Source organism: Bombus huntii, chromosome 5 (assembly GCF_024542735.1).
Source record: "Bombus huntii isolate Logan2020A chromosome 5, iyBomHunt1.1, whole genome shotgun sequence".
Taxonomy (NCBI): Eukaryota; Metazoa; Arthropoda; class Insecta; order Hymenoptera; family Apidae; genus Bombus; species Bombus huntii.
The window spans coordinates 15,125,195-15,150,363 of record NC_066242.1 but is presented as its reverse complement, the minus strand read 5'-3'; the positions used below and the strand labels follow the sequence as shown (position 1 = coordinate 15,150,363).

General features: G+C 37.1%; 1 protein-coding gene across 1 annotated transcript in view; it reads right to left on the bottom strand.

The window, feature by feature from the left end:
- Positions 1–38: 38 nt before the first annotated feature.
- Positions 39–25,169, bottom strand: part of LOC126865857 (dynein axonemal heavy chain 10) — a 28,569-nt gene continuing 3,438 nt past the window's right edge. Inside the window, exons 11-61 of the mRNA XM_050618749.1 lie at positions 24,858–25,121; positions 24,593–24,783; positions 23,737–24,332; positions 22,813–23,106; positions 22,383–22,538; positions 22,076–22,311; positions 21,858–22,007; positions 21,321–21,581; positions 20,964–21,151; positions 20,108–20,387; positions 19,437–19,681; positions 18,978–19,224; positions 18,485–18,757; positions 17,661–18,091; positions 16,869–17,032; positions 16,340–16,687; positions 15,692–16,083; positions 15,193–15,330; positions 14,925–15,115; positions 14,604–14,779; positions 13,989–14,242; positions 12,883–13,410; positions 12,102–12,260; positions 11,686–11,946; positions 11,300–11,554; positions 10,614–10,884; positions 10,110–10,387; positions 9,659–9,923; positions 9,363–9,577; positions 9,079–9,267; positions 8,830–9,021; positions 8,182–8,636; positions 7,834–8,029; positions 7,503–7,719; positions 7,010–7,322; positions 6,446–6,740; positions 5,730–6,190; positions 5,339–5,619; positions 5,122–5,276; positions 4,105–4,857; positions 3,559–3,897; positions 3,253–3,454; positions 3,028–3,170; positions 2,770–2,931; positions 2,117–2,420; positions 1,730–1,747; positions 1,438–1,649; positions 1,069–1,236; positions 688–867; positions 372–518; positions 39–294 (exon numbers count right to left, since the gene is read on the bottom strand). Of these exons, the coding sequence (XP_050474706.1) occupies positions 148–294; positions 372–518; positions 688–867; positions 1,069–1,236; positions 1,438–1,649; positions 1,730–1,747; positions 2,117–2,420; positions 2,770–2,931; positions 3,028–3,170; positions 3,253–3,454; positions 3,559–3,897; positions 4,105–4,857; positions 5,122–5,276; positions 5,339–5,619; positions 5,730–6,190; positions 6,446–6,740; positions 7,010–7,322; positions 7,503–7,719; positions 7,834–8,029; positions 8,182–8,636; positions 8,830–9,021; positions 9,079–9,267; positions 9,363–9,577; positions 9,659–9,923; positions 10,110–10,387; positions 10,614–10,884; positions 11,300–11,554; positions 11,686–11,946; positions 12,102–12,260; positions 12,883–13,410; positions 13,989–14,242; positions 14,604–14,779; positions 14,925–15,115; positions 15,193–15,330; positions 15,692–16,083; positions 16,340–16,687; positions 16,869–17,032; positions 17,661–18,091; positions 18,485–18,757; positions 18,978–19,224; positions 19,437–19,681; positions 20,108–20,387; positions 20,964–21,151; positions 21,321–21,581; positions 21,858–22,007; positions 22,076–22,311; positions 22,383–22,538; positions 22,813–23,106; positions 23,737–24,332; positions 24,593–24,783; positions 24,858–25,121 (13,236 nt within the window). The 3' untranslated portion in view covers positions 39–147. The remainder of the gene's footprint in view (positions 295–371; positions 519–687; positions 868–1,068; positions 1,237–1,437; positions 1,650–1,729; positions 1,748–2,116; positions 2,421–2,769; positions 2,932–3,027; positions 3,171–3,252; positions 3,455–3,558; positions 3,898–4,104; positions 4,858–5,121; positions 5,277–5,338; positions 5,620–5,729; positions 6,191–6,445; positions 6,741–7,009; positions 7,323–7,502; positions 7,720–7,833; positions 8,030–8,181; positions 8,637–8,829; positions 9,022–9,078; positions 9,268–9,362; positions 9,578–9,658; positions 9,924–10,109; positions 10,388–10,613; positions 10,885–11,299; positions 11,555–11,685; positions 11,947–12,101; positions 12,261–12,882; positions 13,411–13,988; positions 14,243–14,603; positions 14,780–14,924; positions 15,116–15,192; positions 15,331–15,691; positions 16,084–16,339; positions 16,688–16,868; positions 17,033–17,660; positions 18,092–18,484; positions 18,758–18,977; positions 19,225–19,436; positions 19,682–20,107; positions 20,388–20,963; positions 21,152–21,320; positions 21,582–21,857; positions 22,008–22,075; positions 22,312–22,382; positions 22,539–22,812; positions 23,107–23,736; positions 24,333–24,592; positions 24,784–24,857; positions 25,122–25,169) is intronic.

The window sequence follows — 25,169 nt, the reverse complement described above, 5'->3', positions numbered from 1 at the left end:
AATGTGATGGTTGGTATTTTTGGAAAGATTTCTTTTAATATATTTAATATATTTATAAAGATATTTACTGTACACGGGATGTCTTTGTATATTGCGTTTCTTATAAAATAATAATTATTACTGTAATCGTATATAATTCTTAGCCATTTAATCGGTATTTAACACTAAACAAACTCCTTGCAATACCCAGTGAGATATGTGTTCCGTGGTGGCGAGGTTTGCCTCGAAAACCAGACCTACCCCCATGGCGTTTCTTCGATTAGACGTAGTGTACACTGGCGTTCTGAAAGTATTCTATAATTCACGAAATTACATATTAATTATTTAAACAATTTCAATCAATTTTACGCAAATTAAAATCATTTCATTACCTGAAGTCTGAGTCTATGAGCTTCTACTGGAATGATGATGAGAATTGGTAATTCTTCTATCAGAATTTTTGGATGTGATCTTTTAAGACATTGCTCTTGTAGATCCCATCTAGCCCCTTCCAAATATAATCCACTCACGTAACAACCCTACGGTATTTAATTATTATTTATCTGTATAGTTTGACAAAATTCAAATACCATTACTATAAATCAGTCAAAATATCAATCGGAATTCTTATAAACGCTTGTCTGTCTGTATTTCTATTCGTTCAACTTTTGAAATCAGGATGGTGATGTATGATGAATTATTGGTTACCTGGTCGGGTCTTTCCTCTACTTTCTCAGGTCTTGTAAATCTCGATACTGCTGTGTACGTGAGAGAACGATCCAAAGACCAACTATTTCTCCGGCAAGCCATTTGCACGAGAGCTGCTAAATAAGTTTCCGGGATGTGTAGTCCGGCTAACCAGAGAACTATAGGCTCGCTCGTCGAAGACTAAGAATTTTGGAAAAATCTATTAGGAACGGTTCCTCTAACTTTGGTACAAGATTTCAATATTTTATTTAATGTCGAAATCTTCTGCCAAGCGAATTTTATTTTTGACTCTATATTTAACGAAGAAGAAGAAGAAGATAATTTTCAATGTTTTTGATAAATCAATAAATCGTGAAATCTGTGCCGACTGTAATATCTCACCCAATTAGTGTACTGTTGTATCCTCTTCTCGAAATGTTCGATCCATCCACCAAGATTTTTCCTCGTGTCTGGCGCTAGTATGGCCCATTCTTGCGGCAATACGCCATTGTATAATGCCGCGGATATATTTTCCAGGGTCGTGTCCATTCCAATCTCTCCGGCGATAGCCTAACGGTATATAAATATATCTGATAAAAATATGCAATCCTTAAAAAATTATCAAAGTAAATCACATTTAGCCTATCACAGGAGAAATTTCACTCTAGCGCGTCTCTTTTATTTCGGAAATCAATAAAGTCGTGCACTCGTGGAAGCTTTGAAATGTTGAAAGTTGATCTACGCTTGTACGAGAGGGAAGGAAGTATAGACCTTTCTCAACTGCGTTAATGTCCTCTTCATTACTCTAATCAACGTATTAAATCTCTCCAATTCTTGGAAAAGAACAATCGTGGTTGGAGTTATCGTTGGACCAAAATGTTTCCTCACTTTAACGAGATCATACTCGACAGGAACTTTATTCAATATGTCTTTCGCAATGTTGTCAATAAATTCATCTTTACTTATTCCAACTCCGCTGACTTCTAAATAATAAAACAATGTTTCTAGTAATTCGGTCAAAAAGAGAATTATTCGTAGACCGTTATTCGTAGAAAAAACTTACTCCTTTTATCCAGGCGTACTAGAGAGAAATACATTTTTATAGCACGATATCAGAACGATAAATTTGGAGAATTGGACAATTTCGAACGAAAGCTTGTGAAATTTTTCAATTTTATAATATTAATCCAACTCGAACGTAGCTCGTACAAAAATTTATCTTAATCGAAAGATCTACAATTACACGATTCTGCTCTACGATGTACAGGTAATTTACATTGTAACATAAAGTAGAATTGTTCGAGACATCTACAATATTCTTTTGCTCGCTCGAAAAGAAAAAAAAAAGAAAAAATGACAAAGCTTGTTTATGTTGTTGTTTTTGTTATGAACTCTCCAATTATTCAGACGACAAATTATCATTATCAAACTACCTTGGTTACGTGCTTACCAGTTTGCGGTTGCAGCTCTATAAGATTATTCCACATTTCTTTCGCAGCTTGAGTGAAGTAGCCAATTTCGGCATTTGGGTGCAGTCCAAAGACATCTGGACTGTTCACCAGAGGTAATCCCTCGATGAACTCGAGATAATCTTCTAATTCGCCTACCGGAGGGATCACGTAATCGACTTCCTCGTCGTGATAAAAGTGGAAGGGTTGAAAACTGTCGAAAAGGAAATCTCCGAAGTATTCGTCCATGTAGGTTTCGGATACTCGACGATCGTAGCTGTCTATCACTCGTCCACCGTACATTACCTAAGTTTCGTAAAATTTAGAATTTCTTAGCTGAAGATTGGAAAAATAGATGTTTAGAGTAGAGCTTCTCTTAGACAGTTACCTGAATTCGTATAAAATTCGAAGTTTTGAATTTAATCATTGAGAAGTTGTAAAGAGGAAGAAGTTCTACTTAAAATTGTGAAATGTTTCAAGGTTCGGAAAATATCTAAGAACTGCAGATTCTTTAACTCGAAAAGTTTGAAAATCCGTGTCATATCCGGAATATTTTACGACAGGTGATAAAACAAGATAATCTCGTTTAAAACTAAACTACCTTTCTTAAATATCGTAAAAGACAAAGCTATGGCTAGTCATGCATAAAACATACTTCTCCTATTAAATATTTCAAGCTGTTCCAAGGGAGCCTGGGATCTTTCGCTGTGAACGCCTTGGTCAAATAAGTATCCAGAATAATACAGCATACATTGAAATCCGATTCATTGAAATCGTAATTTATATTCCAGCCAATCTTGTCGTATCTCCTTCTCTCCTACCGGGCGTAATCAAACAGTCAATTCATCGTAATATACGAGACTTCGCTCTTACTCGGTTAAGCAATACTTGGGTTAATTCTGGCCTGACTCACTTGAATAACCGCGTGATAGAAAGCTAATACGTAAATTAAATGTTTGTAGGCAGGATGTGCACAACTTTCAAGCATTCGAGGTCTGATTTTTAAATAAGTGTTCTGAAGATTTAATTTCAATCCACTAGGTGGCTCCGTGACCACTAAAAACAGAAATTGAACAGTATTTCATAAAAACTTATTGAAAGGAAGAAATGGCGAGGAATTTGTTTACTCTGAAATAACCTTTCAAAGATTGCTGCAATATTCCGATAGGAAAAGTGGGAGTCGGATCAGTCGTGAGCCACAACCGGAAATCGGGATGAGGCTTTCCAACCTCGTCCAACAGTTTCTCTAGTTCTTTGGTGAAACTTAACAGTAAATGGCAATTTTGGAACATTAACCATTGCCCTCTAGACACTGCAACTTCTAACAACTCTATCGCAGTCTGAAACGTCAAATTGAAGAAAGTATGCATCAATTTTTCTCAAAGTCTAAAGAACTTCGGTCCTACAGGGGTCAGTTAAATAATTAACAAATTAAATAATCTACCTTCTCCTGGCCCTGTCCAAGGGACAAATATTTGAATCTTCCGCCTCCACAACCGTGTTTGTCTGCCAGTTTCATTAGTTCCGAGGAAGGATCAGATCCAGGACTTAGAATGAAAATAACAGGCATTGTAGGCGTGCTTTGTTCCAAGATTAATTCGAGACTAATATGTGGGGGTGTGATGTATTCTTCTCCCATAATCTCGCTGATGTAATCGATCACACTGCGATAAACTCGATCGACGCGGAAACAGCGTATCAGCATAAGCTTCTCGAAGGGTTTTAATTTGGCGGAGTAGCCCAGAGGAAAGTCCAGAGCCTCTGGGGCGTCCAAGTCGTACCACTGAAAGATTTTTATTTAATACCTACATGTCCTTTAAAATGGTAACACTGAGTTTATTGCGTCTGAAATCAATTGGTAATATTGAAATTTTCATATTTAGTAGCAACGCGGTATTAATTAATCTGAGAATTTGTACGATTCTGTCGAATGACTCAATGAAAATTATAAGAATAAACGTTCGAAGAAACAAGTTTGCTCGCCACTTACAGCTTGCCAGTCATCCGCGTGTGAAGCCAGTTCGTCCGCAATGTTTGCAAACTTGTGTGGAAAATCGTTGCTCAGTTTCAACAAATCCGCCCATCCAGCAGCTGGTAACCATTCCGTAGGATTAATTTTTGGCGATTTTTCCAAAGTGATACTTCCTTTAATGAAGAAGTCCAATTCCAGCTGACTGACGTTCCCTATACTTTGCTCCAATTTCGTGCAAATTTGAAACGAGAACAATAATTTATGCCTTTCGAAAATTCCCGTGCAACCATAGTCGTACACGTTCTTCGTCAGCATTGGGATAATATTCTGCAGACGACGTTGTAACGTTGGATCCGGCAGTGCTTTCCTCAGCGAATAAGTGAAAACCTCCACGTAGCTGATCAGAGAATACTGATACATCGGATTTACCATGGCCATGTCGGCCAAAACGAAGAACAATAACGCTCCTCTTTTTGCCACTGATCGATATCCATCTCGGAGCTTGTTCACGTCAGAAGCTGTCACTTCAGCTAGATATAACTTCCTCATTACTTCTGCGGCGCTAGATTTCGTGCTTTCCAGAGTTTCGATCAGCTCGATGTTATCTAACATATTGCCTTTATTCGTAGCAATTTCGAGAAGTAAACTGTCTTCTAACTGTTTCAGGAGGTTCTTGTTCTCGCTGGTCTCGATGATCAAGCTTTCTCGTTGTTCCTCGATGTCTGGTCTCTCTGTTCGAACGACCACTGATAGTAGTTGGTCCTCCAGTCCCTAGAATTTGATAGTTTCATTTCTTTAATTCTTTTATTTTTGTACGTACAATTCCTTAGTAGTCAGATATTTTTTTTTAGCAGAGATTCTTTTAAATCGTGGTAACCATCGTTTCATTTCGCACTCTCTTCGGCAAAGGTTCTTTTTTTATTAGACATTCTACTAGTCTTTTGAAAAGAGATTTTTCTAAGCTATCCGAACTATCGTTTCGCTTTAATTTAAGATGGATGGAATGAAAATGAAAGAAAAATTTTCAGAACGAACCCCTAGGGTCACCATGTAATTGATCACGGTGGTCTTGGCATATACAGCAGGATCGAATATGGGATTCGATATCTTCGTAGTGAGGTACATCCTGAATTTCGGATCATAATCCACTTCCTTATCACCGAGGAGCACGAACATTCTACCTCCCACATCTGCAATAAAATTTTATCTCCCATGTCCATTTATTTTTAAACATAAAATACACATGAAATACTTTGTATGTTCTTCGATAGGACGTTATCTAAAACAGGATCAATTTCATCGACGTCCTGAAATAGAACTGGGAGACCGTATTTTATTGCAAGTTCCACTTGCTTCAAAAAGTCTGAATCAGTGAACGATAGGATCTTTAAATTCCTCTTCTGTTCTTTCTTTTTGATCCAGTTCAGAGCTTGTTGCTGAGGATCGATGCAAACTGGGAATCTCGATGCTCTCGTAGTTAGAATTCCGTTTTGCACGGATAGTTCATCAGGTGGTAGGCCTTCGGATGTCCATCTTAAATAAATCGTCTAATGAACTTTTTTATTATTTATGAAAATAAAAAGACGGGAGAAAAGAGTGGAATAAAAAATAGCAAAAAGGCAGAATAAAAGTATCTTGCTAACGTGCTAATTTCAACGTCGCTGCTTAGTTCCGTCTGGATCTTGAACGTATCCGTGAATGGAATTCCTTTTTCCACTATACTGTTCCACCAGTCGTCGTATACCATCTGATTCCTATACTCGTAAGAAAATGGTCCACAATATGCAAGAAATCCAGCGGAAAGCAAACAATTGCCAGTAATTTTCTCTATTTGACCATGCAGCGTCTCCAAATCTTTCTTCCATCGTTCGTTTTCAGAAGACAATCCGCTAATTAATTTATCAGCAGCTATTAAACGCCTCTGAAGCAAGTCTGTCTCTTCTTGCAATTTTTGTCTTTCTTCCATAGCATTCTCATATTTTGTATTCAAATCGGCAATGGCTCTCTCGAGCCTCCTTAATTCTCGTTCTTCCCTTTCCAAGGCCTTTCGTGCTCGTTCCGATTCAGCTTCCAATTCCTTAACGCGTTCTATCTTTGGTTTCACCTGAGGAAATACGACGAATTCAACGTTGAGATGAAATTTTCACTTTTACTTTACTTCGTTCTATTCAAATTTGGAACTTTGGATATTAACTGTGTTTCATTAAAGTTGCGAGTTTCAGACATTTATTTCGCTTGTTCATTCTAATTTACAGTTTTCCTTTTCTCAAAATTCCGCGTTTCAACTGTGCTTTGTTAGAATTACGAATTAGAGAAATTTATGTCGCTCCTACAACACGTTGAAATTTAAATATCGTACCTCTCTGAAAACGGCACAATAATCTAGCACAGCGAGTACGAATCTGTACAATCCGTACCCAGCCTTGCTGATATGCTGCATTTGATCCAATTTAGTAGTTTTCTTTAAATGAGCTTTGACTGCTTGTTGTTGTTTTAACGTGATTTTATCGCAGTTCATCTCTTGCAATTGTCGTAGAAATGCTGGGTCGCTCATCATTCCTTTTGCGCCTTTCCAAGAAATGTCCTTTATGCCTCGCAGCATCGCCACGCATTCCGAGACGATTTGCACAGGTTCCGGCGGAGTTGCAAACGATCTAAAAATATTTTTAATATTTTTTACATTTTTTACGCGTTTAATATTTTTCACATGTTTCTATATTTATTTCGATGTTCCAAGGAAATGAATTTCTGCTAGAAATTTTATTCGAGAGCTGTGTTTTCCCAAGGGAAATTAAAGTTAGTAACGACGTTTACTCAAGTTTCTCTAATATTTTTCCAACAGTGCAAAAAATTAAATTTCTGTTATATCTTTTTTATATATATTTTTTATATATTTGCAAAACAGAAAGAAAAGTTAACAAACCTTATTTCAGTAATGTCTGCTTTCTCGAGTTCCCCAAGGGCCGCTCTGGCTGCATCTAAGGCAGGTTGCGCGTCAGCCAATGCCTGTTTAGCTTCCGTTTCCTCCTTGTCGATAATCTTCCTCTGTTGTTCTATCGATTGTCTTTCCTGCTCGCTCAGCTGTTTCTTTTCCATCGCAATATTCGTACTTTCTCCTATGGAAGCCAATAGTCGCTCGCAGTTTCTCGTCTGATCAGCTACTTTTACCCTTTGCACGGCCAGAATTTGATTTAACTCGTTCAAAGTCACCGAGGCCTCCGCGATCTTCTGCAGACCTTTAAAATTCAAAATAATACAATTTCACATTTTGTTAGAATATTCCCTTGAAGATACATTACGATGTAATTGCGATCAATTAATTTCTCCGACTATTTTCAGCGTCGATTTTTAATTTTTAATCCTTCGGCGAACAGATAATAAACGCGGTGCAAAGGTTGAAAGCCTTTGCTACGAACCTCCGGAAAGTCGATTACATTGTGAATTTATGTAATCCCTCGTTTCTACCAACAGATACAGATAATTGTTTATAAAATCTAAGTAGTGTTTGGGAGTCACGTAATTTCTTCTTCGTAGTATCGTTTGAAATTCCACCGTGTAGTCGCAGACTGTCCTATGAGTGAACACCATATGTTCTACTAGGGCATCTCTGTGAGTTTGTGATACGTTTGGATGCTGAAAAAAATTGTACAATTCATACGTTCTAGATATTACTGTGGATTGTTTTGCATTTATGAATAAAAGATCTTTCGAATTGGGTCGTTCAAAATTGACCAAACAATTACATACGTCTCTAAGAGTGACATTAGCCACGGAAACTAAAGCCTGTTCAGGCCAAGGGAACATCCAGTCTATGGTGGTACTGTTCACCAGACCAGGATAACTTCGACATCTTGTCCTTAATAAATCTCCCGATGGACTCATCGACAACGCTATCCGTAAATTTTGGAGGCTGGTTTTCACGAAATATGACCATACACTTTCTCTGAAGCACAGCAAGAATACCTCTGTTATTTGTCTTTTCACGATCGAGGAGTCAAAGTAATTAATTAGAAACTATTTCGTTCTTTTCGTATTAATCTCTGTTCCATAAATTTTCTCGCCCAACGAATTCGACTGGAAAAACTGTAAGCGAACCTGGTTACACCGAAGCCAGCATCTACAGCCTGATTTCTGCAAGAATTGACGATTTCGTCCTTATCTTCGTCGGTGAACAACGCTGGTACGACACCGGTCATCAACATATTGTTTACCAACTCCAGAAAACTTTCGTCGATGACATGAGCAGATGTAAATAAAAACACGATTCTCTGATTGTCCACGCCAACCTTGTTGTACAGTGTTTTCATATCATCGCGAAAAGAAGCTTCGTTGTAGCCTCGAGATAGACTAATTTCGAAAATTTGGAAGTTGGCTGCGTAAGCTGCTAATTTGATCACCGATTTCTTCCCACTTCCACCGATGCCAATCACCAAAACGTGCCCTCTGTGCATTCTGAGTGCACGGTGAACTCTAGTCAAGTGCTGGAGCGCATCGTTGAAGAGGACCATTTGCAACGTGGTCGCGCTTCTCTCGTTATAATCTTCGTAGATCTGAAAAGTCAATTTTGTAGAAAATAGTTTAATACAAGGTGAAGTGGAAGTAATAGTACAACCGAAAAACGAGATGATTTTCTGCGAAAGCGTAAGCAAAAAATGCTTTATAAAGCTTTTTTTTGTACCTGGTTTCGCCCAAATAACAGTAAGTGACAGAAATTTTTGTTTTCTACCAAGGAATGTTAATTACCTCTAGGAACAAACTGTAGACAGCCTCGTAGTCCAACAAATCTTCGTAGAATCGTGGTTCCCCCTCGTTAATCGCGTTTCTAAAATCACCAAATAGCAGAGGATCCCTCATTACATATTTGATAACGTCAGGCTCTTCCTCCCAACGTTCTTCGATCTTCTCTTTCACGTATGTAGCTACGATACTCTCGTCCTACGATCGAATTCTAATTTACATACAAAGATTTCCTTTCTTTCCTCTATTACTTACGTCTTCGTTTATCAAACGATCGCATATAATTCTGGCGAACTCGTTCCTCCAAAGTCTAACGATCTGTTTCACTTTTGGAAGATAATCAGGATGGCTTTGAAGAAGTCCAGCCGTAATTCTCGACAAATCTCGCATATTAAAAATGTAATGGAATTTATTCGGTGTGGGTAATAATTCCGCAGTAACTTTCTGAAGAAATAGGAAAGTGAGAAATTATGTCTGGTTAAATTTTAAGAATCGAGAAAGGAGCAGAGTAAGTCAGTCTTTCGTTAAAGGAGAAATACCTGATAGAGGTCCAGAGTAATTTGCACCAGGGTTTCCGCAATTGATTGCACTTCCTCTGAAAATGTTTGCAAGTGTCCGCTCAGTATGCTTGTGTAAATGTAACAAAGCGTCTCATTTGCTGGAAATATAACGTTATAGACGGAGAACATGGAGATGAATCTTGGATCCACTTCGTTCCTTCCTCCACCAGGCTTTCCCATAGCCGCTAAATAACCTTGTAAAATAATAAACCCTTCGTAATCCGAATTTTAAATCGATATAATGTTGATAGAGAAAACTCGGTAAATCAACTTACACATATCTTTCATGTACATTAGAGAAAGGTCCTTTCCACGATCGTAAAATCCACCCTTTTCGAACAAAAACTTGAGAAGCGCGATAGGTTGCTGGGTACCATAAGTGTCCACCAGTGGCATATTCATGTCATCGATGAAGAGTAACAACTTTTTACCAGGAGGTGGTCCATAAGTTTCCCTCGTTCTCTTCTCCACAACAGCCTCTATATTTTTTTGCACATCCATCGAAGTTGTCCTCGATGAGAAATTGATGAGAAGTTGATTCTAATGGAAATAGCATCAGAGATCGGAGAAGTGAAACGATGAGGCAATATATGTATACTTGATATTGGATTTTTCACGATAAATTTCTTCTTTTCTCTATATTGTTTCTTTCGCGTTAAATTGATTAATTTTCTGCCGATTTTTTTTATTTGTTTTTAAATCCTACGTATATATATTAAAACTCACGTATTTCTCGATGCTCAGATTTCGAAGAAATTCTTGAATTATAGCGGTTTTCGAAGTACCAGTTTCGCCAACTAAAAGAGCTGGCCGATCTCGTTCGTTCATCATGTTAACGAACCACGTAGTTCTTAGAGTGTCTATGGTGGGAACCAAAATATCGGAGAAATTTTTCTCCCTGTCATGGACATAATTAGGGACCAGAGCTCTCCATGGGATCCATATATTCTTTTCCAAATCCAAGAAATAATCGTACAACAATTTCTCCGTCACGGGTATGTATCCTGGTGATAATTCGAGAATTTATTCATTTTGTGTTTATTTATTTTAGTTAAACGAAAGAGATGATAAATTACGATGGCATCGAGTTCAACGTGTCTTAGATTGTCCAATGAGTTCTCTGCTCGTTTTTCATAGTTTCAAACAAATTGCCAGGAATTTGAACACAAATCGACTGGCTGATGATGCATATGTATAGAAATAAAAATATCGTTAGTTTGCGAAACTCACGCACAGTAGCTCGTTTTTCAACGGTATCTTGGACAAGCATAAATCCAGAAGTTTTCTTTATGTAATCGTCAAAGTCAGGCCTGTTTTCAGTCACCAGGGAGGCTCCTAAGGACCAGTAGCAAGCTTGAATGTACATCGCCTCGAGAATTTCCCCTCTGGAGAATAACGCTTCTGCCCTTATTTCTTCCTCTTCCTCGGTCTTGGTAGTAGGAGTTGGTCGAGTATCCAGAATAGCGAGCAGACCGTCGAATACGTAACAAAGTTGTATTACCTGAACGAAAGACGTTCACTAGTAATTCTATACTTGATTTTTGACATAATTTAAAGTAATCAAGCGAAAAAATTATATATTGTCAACGTGAACCAGATAGGATAGGAAACTTTTGGATAGAGAATTAGGAAATTGTAGCAAATTTTTAGTTAAATTTTTTGAAATTATTCGGAATGATTCTTCGATTTTATTCGTCATTTTCGAATGCTACATATTCCTAAATCTTGCGATCCAAATTTTCCTTCTTTTTCCATATTAATCGTAACATTCGATTAAAGTCCATTAATGCTCGATCTTGAATCGTACAAATTCTTTCTCTGATAAGTTACAAATGGCTAGATCGCAGTTTCTTTTTCGACATTCTGCATTCACATAAAAGGACGAATTAATTAGCGTATAAAAGTTTAATTGCTACCATGTTGAGTCCGGTTTGTGGTATGATCATCTTAAGCGGTGTAACTTGTTGTAACCCGAGCATTCCTTCTATAATGAGAGCTATCCCGCCGTGCACGTATTTCTCGCACATTCCGTTCAGTAGCTCCTGGTCCGATTCGCTCTTGCTCCGTATCCATTTGTCCATGTAAGGCTGATAACCCAAGTTTTTTGGGTCTACGTACACCATGCCGGCTCTGGATACAGTCGCTGGCGAGGCGTACTGCAGGTCGCCTACCTTTTATAAAAAAAAACTTCAGTGAAAATCGTTATTCAGGCGACCAACGAGTTCTCTCTTTCTGTATCCTATTTGATTTAAATCGTGTCACGTAAAAGTAACACGCGATCGACCGATTTAGTTAGAATCACCTCGAACAGTAGACTACAATGATTCTGCATCTTGATTCTTTCTTGATTGGCCAGAGTCAATAATTTGTTATCGTCCATCACGGAATTCATATTCTCGATCCATTGTGGATCTACGTCACCGTCGAACAAAATATATTTTTTCTCGTCCTTGTTCGAGTTCAATGGTCTGTTTACTTCCCGAAAAATACAACTTAGGAGACCGTCTGTCCAATCGCGTGTCGCTGGATCCAACACACCATAAAGTTCGTTCACGGTGCACGCCTGAGTACAATTTCATTTATTACGTAGAAAATAAAACGACAGGTGTATCGATCTTGATCCTAAATATATCACGGACTCGTACAAATGGCATATTTCTATTACGTGTTCGTGTTATGATTGTGAGCATCGAGGAGTTAATTATAGCGATGCAGTACCTTTGGATTTAAAATGTAGAGTTTGGTAGGTTTGTCGAGACGAGTTTGAGCTTTGCAAAGAGTTTCGATCACGACGGTCTTCCCGCCTCCTGTCGGTCCAACCACCATTGTCGAGTGTCTGGTCATCATTACTTCGTATAGTTGCACCACTTTGTCAATCTGTGCAGTTGGGACACTTTCATGAATGTTTGTTATTCGCTATATTACGCAATTGGAATATTTACGATACTGATGGAATAATACGCTCCATGGTAATTTTTAGGAAGGCGATTGTAAGTGTCCAATGATTTATATCTATATCTATATACAGGGTGGTTGGTAACTGGTGGTATAAGCGGAAAGGGGGTGATTCTACGCGAAAAAAGAAGTCGAAAATATAGAATAAAAATTTTTTTTTTAATTTTTCCATCGAGACAACGATCTACAGTGAGATCCATTATAACGAGACGCGATAAAGTGCACGCGTACCGAGCGAAAATTCAAAGTCGGTTTTCTCGAAAACAAAGCCTTGAACGAAAAATTTTTATTCTATATTTTCGACCTCTTTTTTCGCGTAGAATCCAGTTACCAACCACCCTGTATATCGAGAACTTTAATTTTTTTTATTTTCAAACCGTAACGTAACTTTGCATATAACAGATCGTCTTCTTTGTTCGACTATGTAAAATACTCTTTTAGCCATCAAACGATAGTAAAATCATAAAATCGACAAATATAAATTTATTACTGTTCTTACTCGTGTGCTTTTCGAATGAAATTGTTCGAAAGTAAAAAATACTACCTGCTCAGACAAGATAATATATCGTTGCTCCTCCAGTACTTGATTAACAGCGTTGTTAAAATCAGGATAATGAACCCTCGGACAGTCGAGGTTTGGGAAGAGGTCAGCGATTAATCCCAGAAACAATGGGACGTCGTCGAATATAAATTTCGGCAAATTCATGTCTCGAAGCGCCCTCATGAGTACCACGTCTTCAGCCAGGTCACCGGAAGTCCTCTTCAATTGGCCGGCCATATTGAGCACGGATTTGAGTGCTCTCAGACCGAAGTCGTAGTGGTTCTGCTTGCTCAGTTGTTCGCGTGCCAATTTGTACAGAACAGTCATCTTCTTGGCTAGAACTTTGGCGGTCAAGAAGCCGGAGCTGAACAGCTTTATCTGGCAAATCAGCTCGTTATCCGGAACTATGCACACCACTGGCCTGAACAGCGCTTTCACCGATTCCGGAAGTTCCGTTCGACCCGCGTACCCTGGATTCATTGTGATGAATATGCCCACTTTCGAGTCGAGCACTATGTCTTGGCCCTCGAACTGCGGTCGCAGAGAGTGGTTAAATTTAATTAGACGTAAATTTGGTTTATTGGTACTGGTGACGAGAGATGCCAACGAAAGGATAGTGATAAATATCGAAATACATAGTCATGAAATTTTTAGACTGTGACTAATCGAGTTTGATGTACGCGCTAATCTACATACCGTGGTAATCATTACGGTAAATAGGGGCATATCGATTCAATAAATTTAATTCGATTTATCTCTCGCGTCATGGGACACGCGCCACGAGTAAAAGATACCGGGCGAACTTATTATTTGTTACCAATTTTTTATAGAAATATTCGAGACAAATTATTGTTCGAATGTACTTGTCGTACGTATCGTTGGATTTATCTCCAAAGGTGACATAAGATAGCGACAGTAAAAACATGCGATTCAATTAAAAAAAATTAAATTGATATTGATACGTTAGAGAGAATAAGATGATTTATTGTACACGATTTATACGTAAGAAGATAGATAAATGATGCAAACAACGAGTTTTTTAAAATACCTAAAATACTTGATAAGAAGTTTCGGAGAATTTGCAATATCGTTCCTTTATATTTTCTTACCATAAATCTTGATGCTTTTGCCATCAAAGCGGAGCGTATAGTTTGAAGCTGAGTAGAGATAACCGATAGGACAGAAATATCGATGCGATTAAATTCGTCAAAGCAACCCCATACTCCGCACTGTGCCAGGCCACTCAGTGTGTTTCCTATCGCCACATAATCCATCCCTTCACCGCAATTTGTGACGATGCACAGTAATCCTAACGCCTTTGCCAAGTCTTTCGTTGTCTCCGTTTTTCCCGTTCCAGCAGGACCTGGAGAAATAAAAAAACATCTACGTTCTGGGTATTTTTTAAAGTAAATACCAATATGTACTTGATCCCTCATTCTTACTAGAAAAGATTAAATCTGTTAGCAATAGTAATAATTATGTCTATGAAATAAAAATTTGAGAAGTTACATCAGAATTGTTAACAACCGCTAAAAAATAATTTCGTAAGTAGATACTTTTAGAAATCACTGTGTCTTCTAGAATATATCTGAAAGAATTTTTCAAAGTCTTTCACTTCGAGTTCTGTTTTCTGAGTTATTAATGATTAATTAATTAATGTTCAATTATATTTTCCAATCTTAATGTTATCGTTTCTCTTAATTTCATCGCGTGAATCGCTATACCTGCAGGAGCTCCACCCAGGTGCATCGAGAGAGCTTGTGTGATGGTCAAGTATATTCTGTCTGTCAAAGGTGTAACAACGAGTCTTCCATTGAGTCCCATGTACTCGTAGCCGTATTCGAATGTTCCGGTGCACTGGTACATCCAAACATTATCCAGATCGTGAACCCAGTAAAACCTTTGCAAGAAATTTATACTTCTGATACGCGATAAAAATTTGTACAGATATTAAGCGTCGTAATTGGTACTTAATAGGAATAAATAAAATAGAAAAGATAACAAATAAAAATAAATAAGAAAAATAGGAGCGAATAAGGAGGAACCTTAATTGACTTTCCCACTCGAATTCCGAAGGATCCATGATACTGTCTCTGACGAAACCTTCCACGATATCTCTCATATGAACATCGAGTGTTAACACCATGTCAAACTTTTTTCTATCATTGTTCGTCAGCGTATCACCACCCATTAATGTTACCACTTCGTTTAGTTGATTGTTCAGTTGCTTCAAATACTGTAAACGAGACGATCGATGTATCCGAGTCCTCCGTATACGGGAACCTTATTAATTTAATTCAAAGAGAAACGTACATCTTTCATTGCACGCATCTGTCCTCGAGACATTTTCTCGAACACGTTCTCCACCTCCGCTGTCCACCATATTTGATCAGCCGCTAGGATCATCATTCCTTGGAAGTCTAGCATCCATTTTGTCCTAGGTCTTCTGACCTGGAGAATTCCATTCGATTTTCTTAAATCGACGTTACAGTATGGTAATTGTATAGAAAATGGTACACCTCGTGGATTTCAATAATTTTGTAACATTGATAGCACTAAATCATACGGAATTTAATGTACTTGGATGCGATTAATTAGTACGTGAATACCATAATAAATACAATGGTGTATAAATACTTTAAGCAGCCACTGTATAACTGTAGCTTAGTTTTCATTTCAGGCAAGTAGAGGAAAATATTTTCAATACAATGATATTTCTACTATTTCGTCGTATTTCCAAAGCTTGTAGCAAGCTTGGCACAAGTATAAAAATTCCTAATTTTCTGTAGTAAATTCGCTGAAGTAGACTCACCTTCCCATAGTCGTAGATGGCCTTTTTCGTCAAGAATCGGTTCGATCTTTTCATCTCTTCCAATGCAAGTACCATCCATTCTTCGATTTTTCCTTCGGCTAGAACCACGTTTCTGAAGTCCATCACCTCTTTCTCGCAAGAGATCAAGCCAGTGGCTATCACGCGTTCGGTATTGTTTATTTCGAAACGGAATTTGTCCAAATTATCGAACATCTTGCCCACGTGTTCTTGAATGGCGGTGGGTTCGCCGCTCCCAAGGATACTCAGCAGATCGTCGTCACTGAGGAAAGTGAATCGCGGGAAAACTGCTCGTTTGCTGTTCAAGTAATTTGTCAGCGACTTCTGACATTTGTCCAGTGCAAGAATCATCGATTCGAACTCTTCTTGTCGACCTGGATCACGGATATAATTTATTTAAACTAATTTTTTTAAAGCGTTGTTCTTATTTTGATAAAGTGATTGTAATCGATCGAAATCGACGAAAGCATTGAAATTATGTATTTTAATTTCTTGAGAATTTTAATTCGTTTGCATAATTTATGTATGCAGAATTTTCTATCAAACCAAACAATCTAATTACAATTAATCTGAGCAGTTTGTTTCAAAATCATAAAACAATTCAAATAAAACAATTTCCTCTAATTTCACCTTTAATCATGCAACATTGGAGAACGTTCAGCCTCTTCGAAGTGTCTGTCATAATTTTCTTAAAAGATTTGTCAATTTCGTCGAACTTCTTCGCTTCGTCTGGCAATTGGAGTCTTATGTCACCGCCTACGAAAATGCCCTCGAGGTATAGCCATTTTTTCTGCAGTTGCACCCATAATTCGATAACTTCGGAGATCGTGTGCATCGTGACTTCCCAGTTTTGCACTGTACTGAGAAAAGGGCCGATGAATTGAGAGGCTGCCATGCCATTCACGTTCATCATGTTGTCTTCTAGAATCTGATTTAATTCGTCTATTGGTCCCAAAATGAATCCTCGATCCTCGGTACCTAAAAATCGTGCATTTCGTATCACTTCATTCAAATTTAGTCCTCATATTATCCTCGAAGTTTCGTACAAAGCACGATTTTATGTCGATCTCTTTTTCAATTTTCTTTTTTAATTTCCTTACTTTATTTACATTTTCTAACACTCGCTATAATATTGAAAGCAAAGATTTACAAGACGTACCTTTGTAATGTTTCAGTACAGTAAATTCCATGTTTTTCCAGACTTCAGCCAAATCTTTTAAACCTCTTTCTATAGCGAGCTCTTTCACGGCATTCGTCACGATTTCTTTGGCTATCTCTTGGTATTTTCCTAATTCCATAGCGAACATGTTCTTCAGAGTGAATCTTAAACGTAAATACGCAAATTAAAATTTTAAATTATGAGCCAACGGTGACCAAAAATTCCCTTCGATCGGAACGTCATTGGGGATGAACTCACCCTTTCAGTATCTCTATTTCTTTTTCCCCCATGTTTTAAAAGATTCACATATATTGTAACAAAAACACTAGGTCTTGTGTTACTATGAACAGTTAGCAAAACAAAAATTCTGTAAAGAAACGAATTAAGCGTCGCTTTAAGCTTCTTTACCACACAAATTTCAGAATAATACTTCTAATCCTACAGTTGTAATACATAACACGATACTCAAAATACAATTATGATTGATCATATAAAATGATCTTAATATTAAACTATTTCCTAAACCTAATTATAAAACCTTCCTTCTATCTCTTTCTAAAAAATGTACAAAAGAGCCAAAAGCTGTCTGATTTCCTACTTTATATATCTGATCCAAAATTTCCTTCTATTTTTAAATTCCTCTAAAAACACTTAATAACTTAAAACACACAACACACACACACACGCACGCACGCACGCACGAATCCACTTTGAAAGCATCATAAATATTTCGCACAAATTTGACACTTGTCCATCCACAATTTTGTCATTTATTTTTCACCACCATCGCACCTGTCTGGGTCCATATCGAAATATCGTCCAGTTTTCTCCATTAATTGCTTCCAGTGTCTCTCCCTCATCGCCTCGTTCTTTAATTCGATGAACAGTGGCACAGAGTTCTTGAAGCTCTTCATATTCGCATCTAAGGCCTGTCCAACGCTGAGATTCTTCACGAATCTCGAAAGTTTGCGAAATTCCCTGATAAAATGGTCCATCCCATCCATCAGCTGTTGAGGATTCAGGTTCACCCAAAGCGTCTGCGCCCACACGTCCCTCATACTTTTCTGTTCCTGGTACAATTCGAATAATAATTCCATGCCCTCGTAGTCCTTTTTGACTTTTAAGAAAACCGAATAGTCAGTCGCTGGCAGATCGAACAGTATTTCCGAATTGATCAGGCTAAGACGTCGTTCTTCGTATTTTGCGATCAGTTTTCCGTATTCCTGGGCAATTCGAGATTAGAAATTTAAAAATAGAAGAGTGCAAATCGATGAAAATTGGATGCGCAAAGAGTTTCGTTCAACGGTCTATGTCAAATATATTAGTTTCATCAATATATTTGCAATAATAATAATTAGTTTTAAGGCCGAATAAAATAATTTTTAAATAATTTTCTATTGGTTAGCTCTTTCGAATAAAATAATACGCGATTTAGATTTTATATACATCTGAGTTATAAATGACACGATCGGACTGTTTTACAGCGTAAAGAAAAGAAAGATATTAGAATATCGTATCGATTTAGTAGTACTATGAAATTTACTTTCTTTTCTGTCTTTAATTGATACGAAACAGAAGATGTCGATAAGAACAAAAAGGAAAAATACGAAACTCACGTCCATCTTGAGCAGTCCAAGTTCGAGATCCTCGCCGACACTGCCAGGGCCATTGGCCTCGAAGTCTGCTGCGAACTCTTCGAGTTCTTTCACGAATGCATTAATCTGCTCTTGCGTCATGTCAGAAAATCTATCAGAAGTACTTGCTAAAGTGGAAGCTCTGTATAAAGCGCCCAAATATAGAGACTCCCAGTCACGTTGCAGAGTGTAAGCCAATTGTTCGTCTTCCTCAGGGAAAGATATCCCGTGACTGCGCAAAGTTCGAAAGGTTTCCTGAAAATTTCATATAATACGATCATAAAATATAACACAATCGGTTTCGTTCTTACGCGATTTTCATTTAGTATGATTTTTATAAAATCACCAGTCAGATAGTATAAGATCACACTCGGGAAATCTAATTAGCATGCAAAGGCAGAACCAAATCGCATATTCAAATTTTACTGCTTCTTTCTATTTTGAAATTTTGTAGTGGCACTTTTATAAAACAAACCTGATAGGTCGTATAACGAACTTCTGCTTGAATCGCTGTCTTTTTTATGTCGGAGATCGCTTGCATGACAGATGTAAAACGATCTAATCCAGTGATTACGAGCTCCACTTCGCTTCGGTAATTTTCGATTATCAGATGTAAGCTGTTCATATCGTGAACCGTTTGATGCAGCAGAAAATGACCGAGAACCTGCTTCCATTCGTTAGCGTGTTGTTTGATACCAGAAAGCAGGAAACCGAGATTGATGCTAATTAACAGAAATCATTGTCAAGTACGTTAATGCTTCTAATTAGATTGCTCGTGTCTGTACGCATTTTTTGGAAATTTATCTATATAAATATAGAGAATACAGATACGTAATATGCGAAAGTAAATCTTTCCTAACGTACCAAGTTAGTGTGAGAATTTATCCTTTGACTTTCTAAGAATTAGAGTAATCTATTATGAGACAGATATTACCGTACGCAATAAAGATCGTGATAAAGATCCATTTCAGTCAATTCCTGGAGAATATTGTCGTAGAAAGAGAACTTATCATCATATTGGTGGAGTGTAGGTTCGGTTGCTGCGAACTTTTCAGCAGCTAAGTTCTTGTCGAAAGACCATAGATTACTATACTTCTTCCACCTGTGCAAATAGTGCCAAGCTTCCAACGCTATTTTATGCGCCGACCTTTGAACCATTAGTATATTATCATTCACTACCTACGCAGACGTATTCACAAGATTATACACTCTACATAAACAACAAAAATGTTAGTTCATACATTGGCAAATTTTAATCCGTGAAATAGATAATCGCAAATGTATAATCGTAATTGTAAGGTTATGAAGTCAGAGAATCAACAAAAATCGGCTTATCGTACTTTTGCCGCGTATTCCTCAATTACTTCAAGAGTGTAAACAATCATAATCGTAGAGAATATAATTATTGGAGAAGACCGAATCTAATGAAAATCATCGAATTGTTTGTAATTTAAAAATGACATCATGTAGGGGACATTATGTTCTTAAATATTTGTATTTATATTTTTTACTATCTGTACTGATTCTACTTTATCGGATTTTTATCTGCTCTGATCTCGTTTGATTCTATTAAATTCCATTGATTAAATTTTACGAATAACTTACTTTAATACTCATGACGTCCTCAAAGAATGTCACTGTAGCGAAGTTTTCGTACTCGTTCTTCGTTTGCGGTTTGCACTCTAAACAGGTCCCGTTCATCCATCTAGGAAATAATTTCAGCTTCTCCAATAAATTCTTCACGTTCTGTAGTATTGTAGCATAAATTTCGCCAGGAGATGGTCTTATAACAGCTTCTGAAGCTATTAAAATGGCGTCCACTTGAAACATCGGCTTGCATTCCATTAGACTTCTGTTGAAAGTCTCTATGTTCTTCAGTATACATCTGCGCAATTTATAATATTGTTATGGGATCGTTTCTCGTGATTTATTCTATAAGATAATGTACCATTAACTTAGTACTCGATTTAACCATTTTTAAGATAATTTTTATTCATTGATAAGAGATTAATTTTCTATTGAGAGTTCCACGTCGTGATTGTCATATATTAGATCGTCCCGAAAGTTTCTTTCGTTTCACAAGTGAAATAATAGATACACGACATTTTTTATTTTATATTATTTTATGGATTTGTGTATGATCCATTTTATAGTAATAGAATAAAATGGATCAAACGTAATTCAATAAAATGACATAAAACAAAAAATGTCGTGCTTATAAAGCGAAAGGAACTTTTCGGACAACCTAATACATGTAACCAAGATTGAGAAAATTTGATTCGAAGCAAAGTTAAGAAGTGGCAATCTGAAACAACGAATTAAAGAAGAACTACGAGGAAGAAATAACATAAAGAACGTAATTTTGTTTTGTATTAAGATGAAACGAGTTATCTTTAAATAATTTTCTATTTTAATTCGTTCTTTCAAGTAAAAACCGGTTGAATCGTTTACAAAGGCTTACGCGATAAAAGAGCAAAATATTTTCTTTTCGTATTTCTCGTAAAGCAGCTGCATAGATGGGCTTTTTCCAGTGTACGTTTCCAATACCAGACTTTCCAATTTTATCAGTATCGGACTCGTTGACTGATATATCGTGGACATCGCGGCAATTAATTCGATTCTTCGATTTTCTATCTCTTGGAAATAAACCTTCGAAAAATAGGAAAAAGAGAAACGTTTTCAATATTTCGCTTCCCTATTTACTTTATTTGTAGCTTGAATGGCAAAGTGTTTCGTGCCGAGAGGAATATCGGGCGCGATGAATAAAATTCTAGGGGGACGATTTGAAAAATAGATAAAAGGAAATATAAGAAAATACCTTGCAAGGTAACAATTCTTCGCTGTTGTAGATTCTCAGCGGAAGAGAAAAGAGGTTGTAACTCTGAAGATCGTTATTTATTCTGTTATCAAGATCGCTCTTCATGTGGTTCACCTGATCCACGATCGAGTTTAGATTTTTCAATAATTTTTCACAATCGTGAGCGTAGTCAGAGATATTTAAAGAGTTCCAATTAAAACGCATTACTCCAGGCTGAATATGTTTCTCAACATCTAGTAACGTGTTCCTCAATAATTGTATCTGCGATGATAAATAATTCGTTCGTGGATTTTTGCAAACCATTTCTGCCTTTCTTAGTTAAAAAATCCTATCTACCACCACTTCGAAATCGAAGAAAACCAGAATTTTATCATCTTCTTTGTGCCATCTTTGTTTTTCTTTATTCAATTTAAAATATTTAATCCATATATTTCAATATATCCTTAAATACGAAAGAATCCTAAGCAGGATATTTTAACTAAGTGGGACAGATTCATTGAACGTAACGAATATGAATATTTCTGTATTATTTTGTACATCAGCTTTGTCCATTTTATCGATCATCCCGTTGTACTGGTCGGTCACTTTTTCCATCAGTTCGAGGTCGCTCTTTAGTCGACTTTTCTGGATACTAGCATCTTTCACTATGGGGATTAATTCGAAACCTAATTGCTCCATCAACTCAGCCTGTAATCGAAAATATAAAATATCAAATATCAATTAACAGGAAGCGAGGGAAAATTTTCTCAGCATACCTCGTGAATAATTTCGAAGAACTCCCAATCGAAATTCACTTGAAAACGAAGCTGACACTCGACGAGAATCGATCCGCTCATAAATTCCATCCAAGTAATCTTTTGCGTTTGGACAGCCTGCTTTTCCGAGGAGGTTGTCCACGATTTTTGATCTTTGTGGGATTGAAGCGATGCTTTCACCTCGGCTTTCGTGTCTGACTTAACCTGTCCTTTCGTTCCCACAGAACTAGCCGTCTCTGTCAGAGTGATTCACAAACTGTTAGAAAATCTTCGACAGATGGCCTAATATTAAAAAAGATTCTGTCACCGATGCTTGGTTTCGACATCACAGGTTCGGCCTTTTGAAGAGATCCCTGAGGAGTTGATCCAGGTGATCCAAAATCTCTGCTCTTTTGTCCTTTTGGCAAGTGAATTGTCTGCAGATTCTTCGTGCTTTTCTCGATATTTGGGAATGTTAATACACCTGTAACAAATTCTTCTCGTCGTTAAACAGATTTGAAGATACAGAATAATAAAATGTTTCGTAGTAAAATTAACAATTGCTGCAACAAGGTTCAACTCCTGACTCATTTGCATGTTAACTTTTTCTACATGTTTCTGCGCGTGATCATTCTTTTTCAATCAAAATTTCTCGTTTAGGGTTTCGTTATTTCTCTTCGTTATTACGAATTAATTATTTCGGCTACTCTGACGATTTTAGTGGCGAATCGAAGGTTGGTTTATGTAAAATTGTTAACCTTGTTCCGGTTCAGAACGTTCCATCTTCAGGATACTCCTCTTCATGGTGTCCAACACAACGTACTGGGCCTTATCTGCCCACGATTGGTATTTTGATTCCTCGTACGCTTTCATTTGTTTGGCCACCTCGTAGTATTGACTGAAAGCTAGAATCTTCAGCTTGCTGTGTTTCAACTCTTCAATGTTTTGGATTATCAAGACTGGCCTTCTTAGACGGTGAAATAACTGTCTCACCCAGTATATAGCGCCAGCCATTGGAGGATGGTACGTTAATAATGGAGGATTTTGTTTCCCTAAACATAATACCATACGATGCACTGTTAAAAATATTTCGTACAAAATAAAGAATTTTTATTCGAATAATTTATCAATAATTTAGAAATAATTTGCTAATGATTCAATTTCTTGTATCTCTGTATTTTCCTTGTAGCTGTTAATTTGGGACAATTAACCCTTTGACAGTGTAACTTTGTTATAAAATGACAAAGAATTCAGTCTAAAGGATTTAGAAATAGCATTATCTCCTTGTATCCAAAAAAAACTTTCCTGCGTTTCTCTTATCAGATACGAAAAATACAACAGCAACTCTTTATAGCAAATAAATTTTAGTTTGCATTAGACAGGCTGATATTAGGTTGTCCGAAAAGTGTCTTTCTTTTACAGACACGTGTTTTACAACAACGCATCTTTGTACAAACACGAAACCTGATCTGTCAAACGTTGTGATTTTTATCTTGATAAATAATATAAAACGAAACATGTTCTGTATTCGTTATTTCCTTATAAAACTCCATATCCATAAAGTACATTGTAGCATTTCTATTATTCAAATTACGTTAGCTATAAAATTTGATAGCACGTTTACAAACTAATTTGCCAGTAATATGTTTCAAGATTTGCTAAAACCAAAATAAATATCTTGCCTCTATTGAATATCCCCTCAACGATACTGACTTCCTTGCTGAATTGTTGCATGATAACGTCAAACTTTCTCAACAGCTGCTGATGAATTGTGTCTCTAGTCTTGGTGTCCTTGAACTTGAGCAACATATGAAGCGCATCTTCCGCGCTTCTCAATACCAGGAAACACTCGTCGATAAAGAACTTAGCCTCGTTCTCCAGGAAATGTACCTCTTCGTAAAACAAAGACATAGTAGCTTCCCAATTTTCTTTGTTATATTCGTCGAAAATATTGAAGTCTGCGTCCAATATTAGGACGATCAATCTATCAACACGTTTTATTATAGTGTCGATTTGAGCTGGATCACTGATGATCGATTTTAAATCAGGTCCAAAGATATTGTGAAAGTCTCGAAGAACGTTTGCAACCTGGTTCAAACCATCGCAAACGGAGGCAATGTATTCAGTTCCTTTAAACAATCGATTTTGATCGAATTCCCAGCGCATTCCTCTGCCAGAGATTTCGATATCTTCTCGATTCTTCAAGTAAGCTTCTTTCCAACTCTTCAGCATCGCGCGAGCGTCTTCCGTTTGTTGTAGAATCACTTTCTGAGGTTTTCTATATTAAGAGCGCAATTTCAACATTGTGTCTATGCTATGGAACAAAATTAATTAAATCAAAGTAGACGCGACGACGAGACATTTTTATCTACCGGGCAAAAAGAGAGAAAGAAAATTTGTAAACGAGTATTTCTGTATATATAGAAAATAGAATATAGCAATAAGAGTTAAACGTATAAATAATCCACAGAGTATTGTTCGCTAAAATATGGTAAAATGTTGGAAATAATTTGAAAAGTTCGTTGAAGCGGAACTTACTTGAATAGGTCTTTGATGGATAAATGCTTTATGACAGTCTGACAGAGTTGCCATGAAATTCTTTCCATCAGACCAACCATTTTCTCTTCGCACGAGTAATAACTCGAGAGAATCCAAATCATTCTCATTCCCTCCATTAGCTGAGGAATGGCTTGACTGATTGTTTTGAAGCAATCCGACTCTGTCATCAACTACGATACATCTTAGTTATTATATCAGTTATCGAATGAACTTTTAATCAAAATTACACGATAATTCTTTTCACCTTGAAGTGTCTTAAAATAGTCTGCAGGAATCGATTATTATCCCTGGCTTCGGTATAACATCTCCATAAGTCTGAATAAAAATAATCAAAGTTCGAGGCGATTGGCGAAAGGACATTGCTCAATAAGCTCAACATTCTTTTGGCCATAGGAGTTTTTAATTGCTCCACCAGCATTAACAATCCTACTTCTCGATCCTTCCAGTAATCACACTCTGCTAGTGGACCTCTACCTTGTGGCACTTTTTGTTGGAACGATTCCAACACCTGTATATTAAATAACGTGATATAGACGTTGAAAAGGTGTCTAATTTT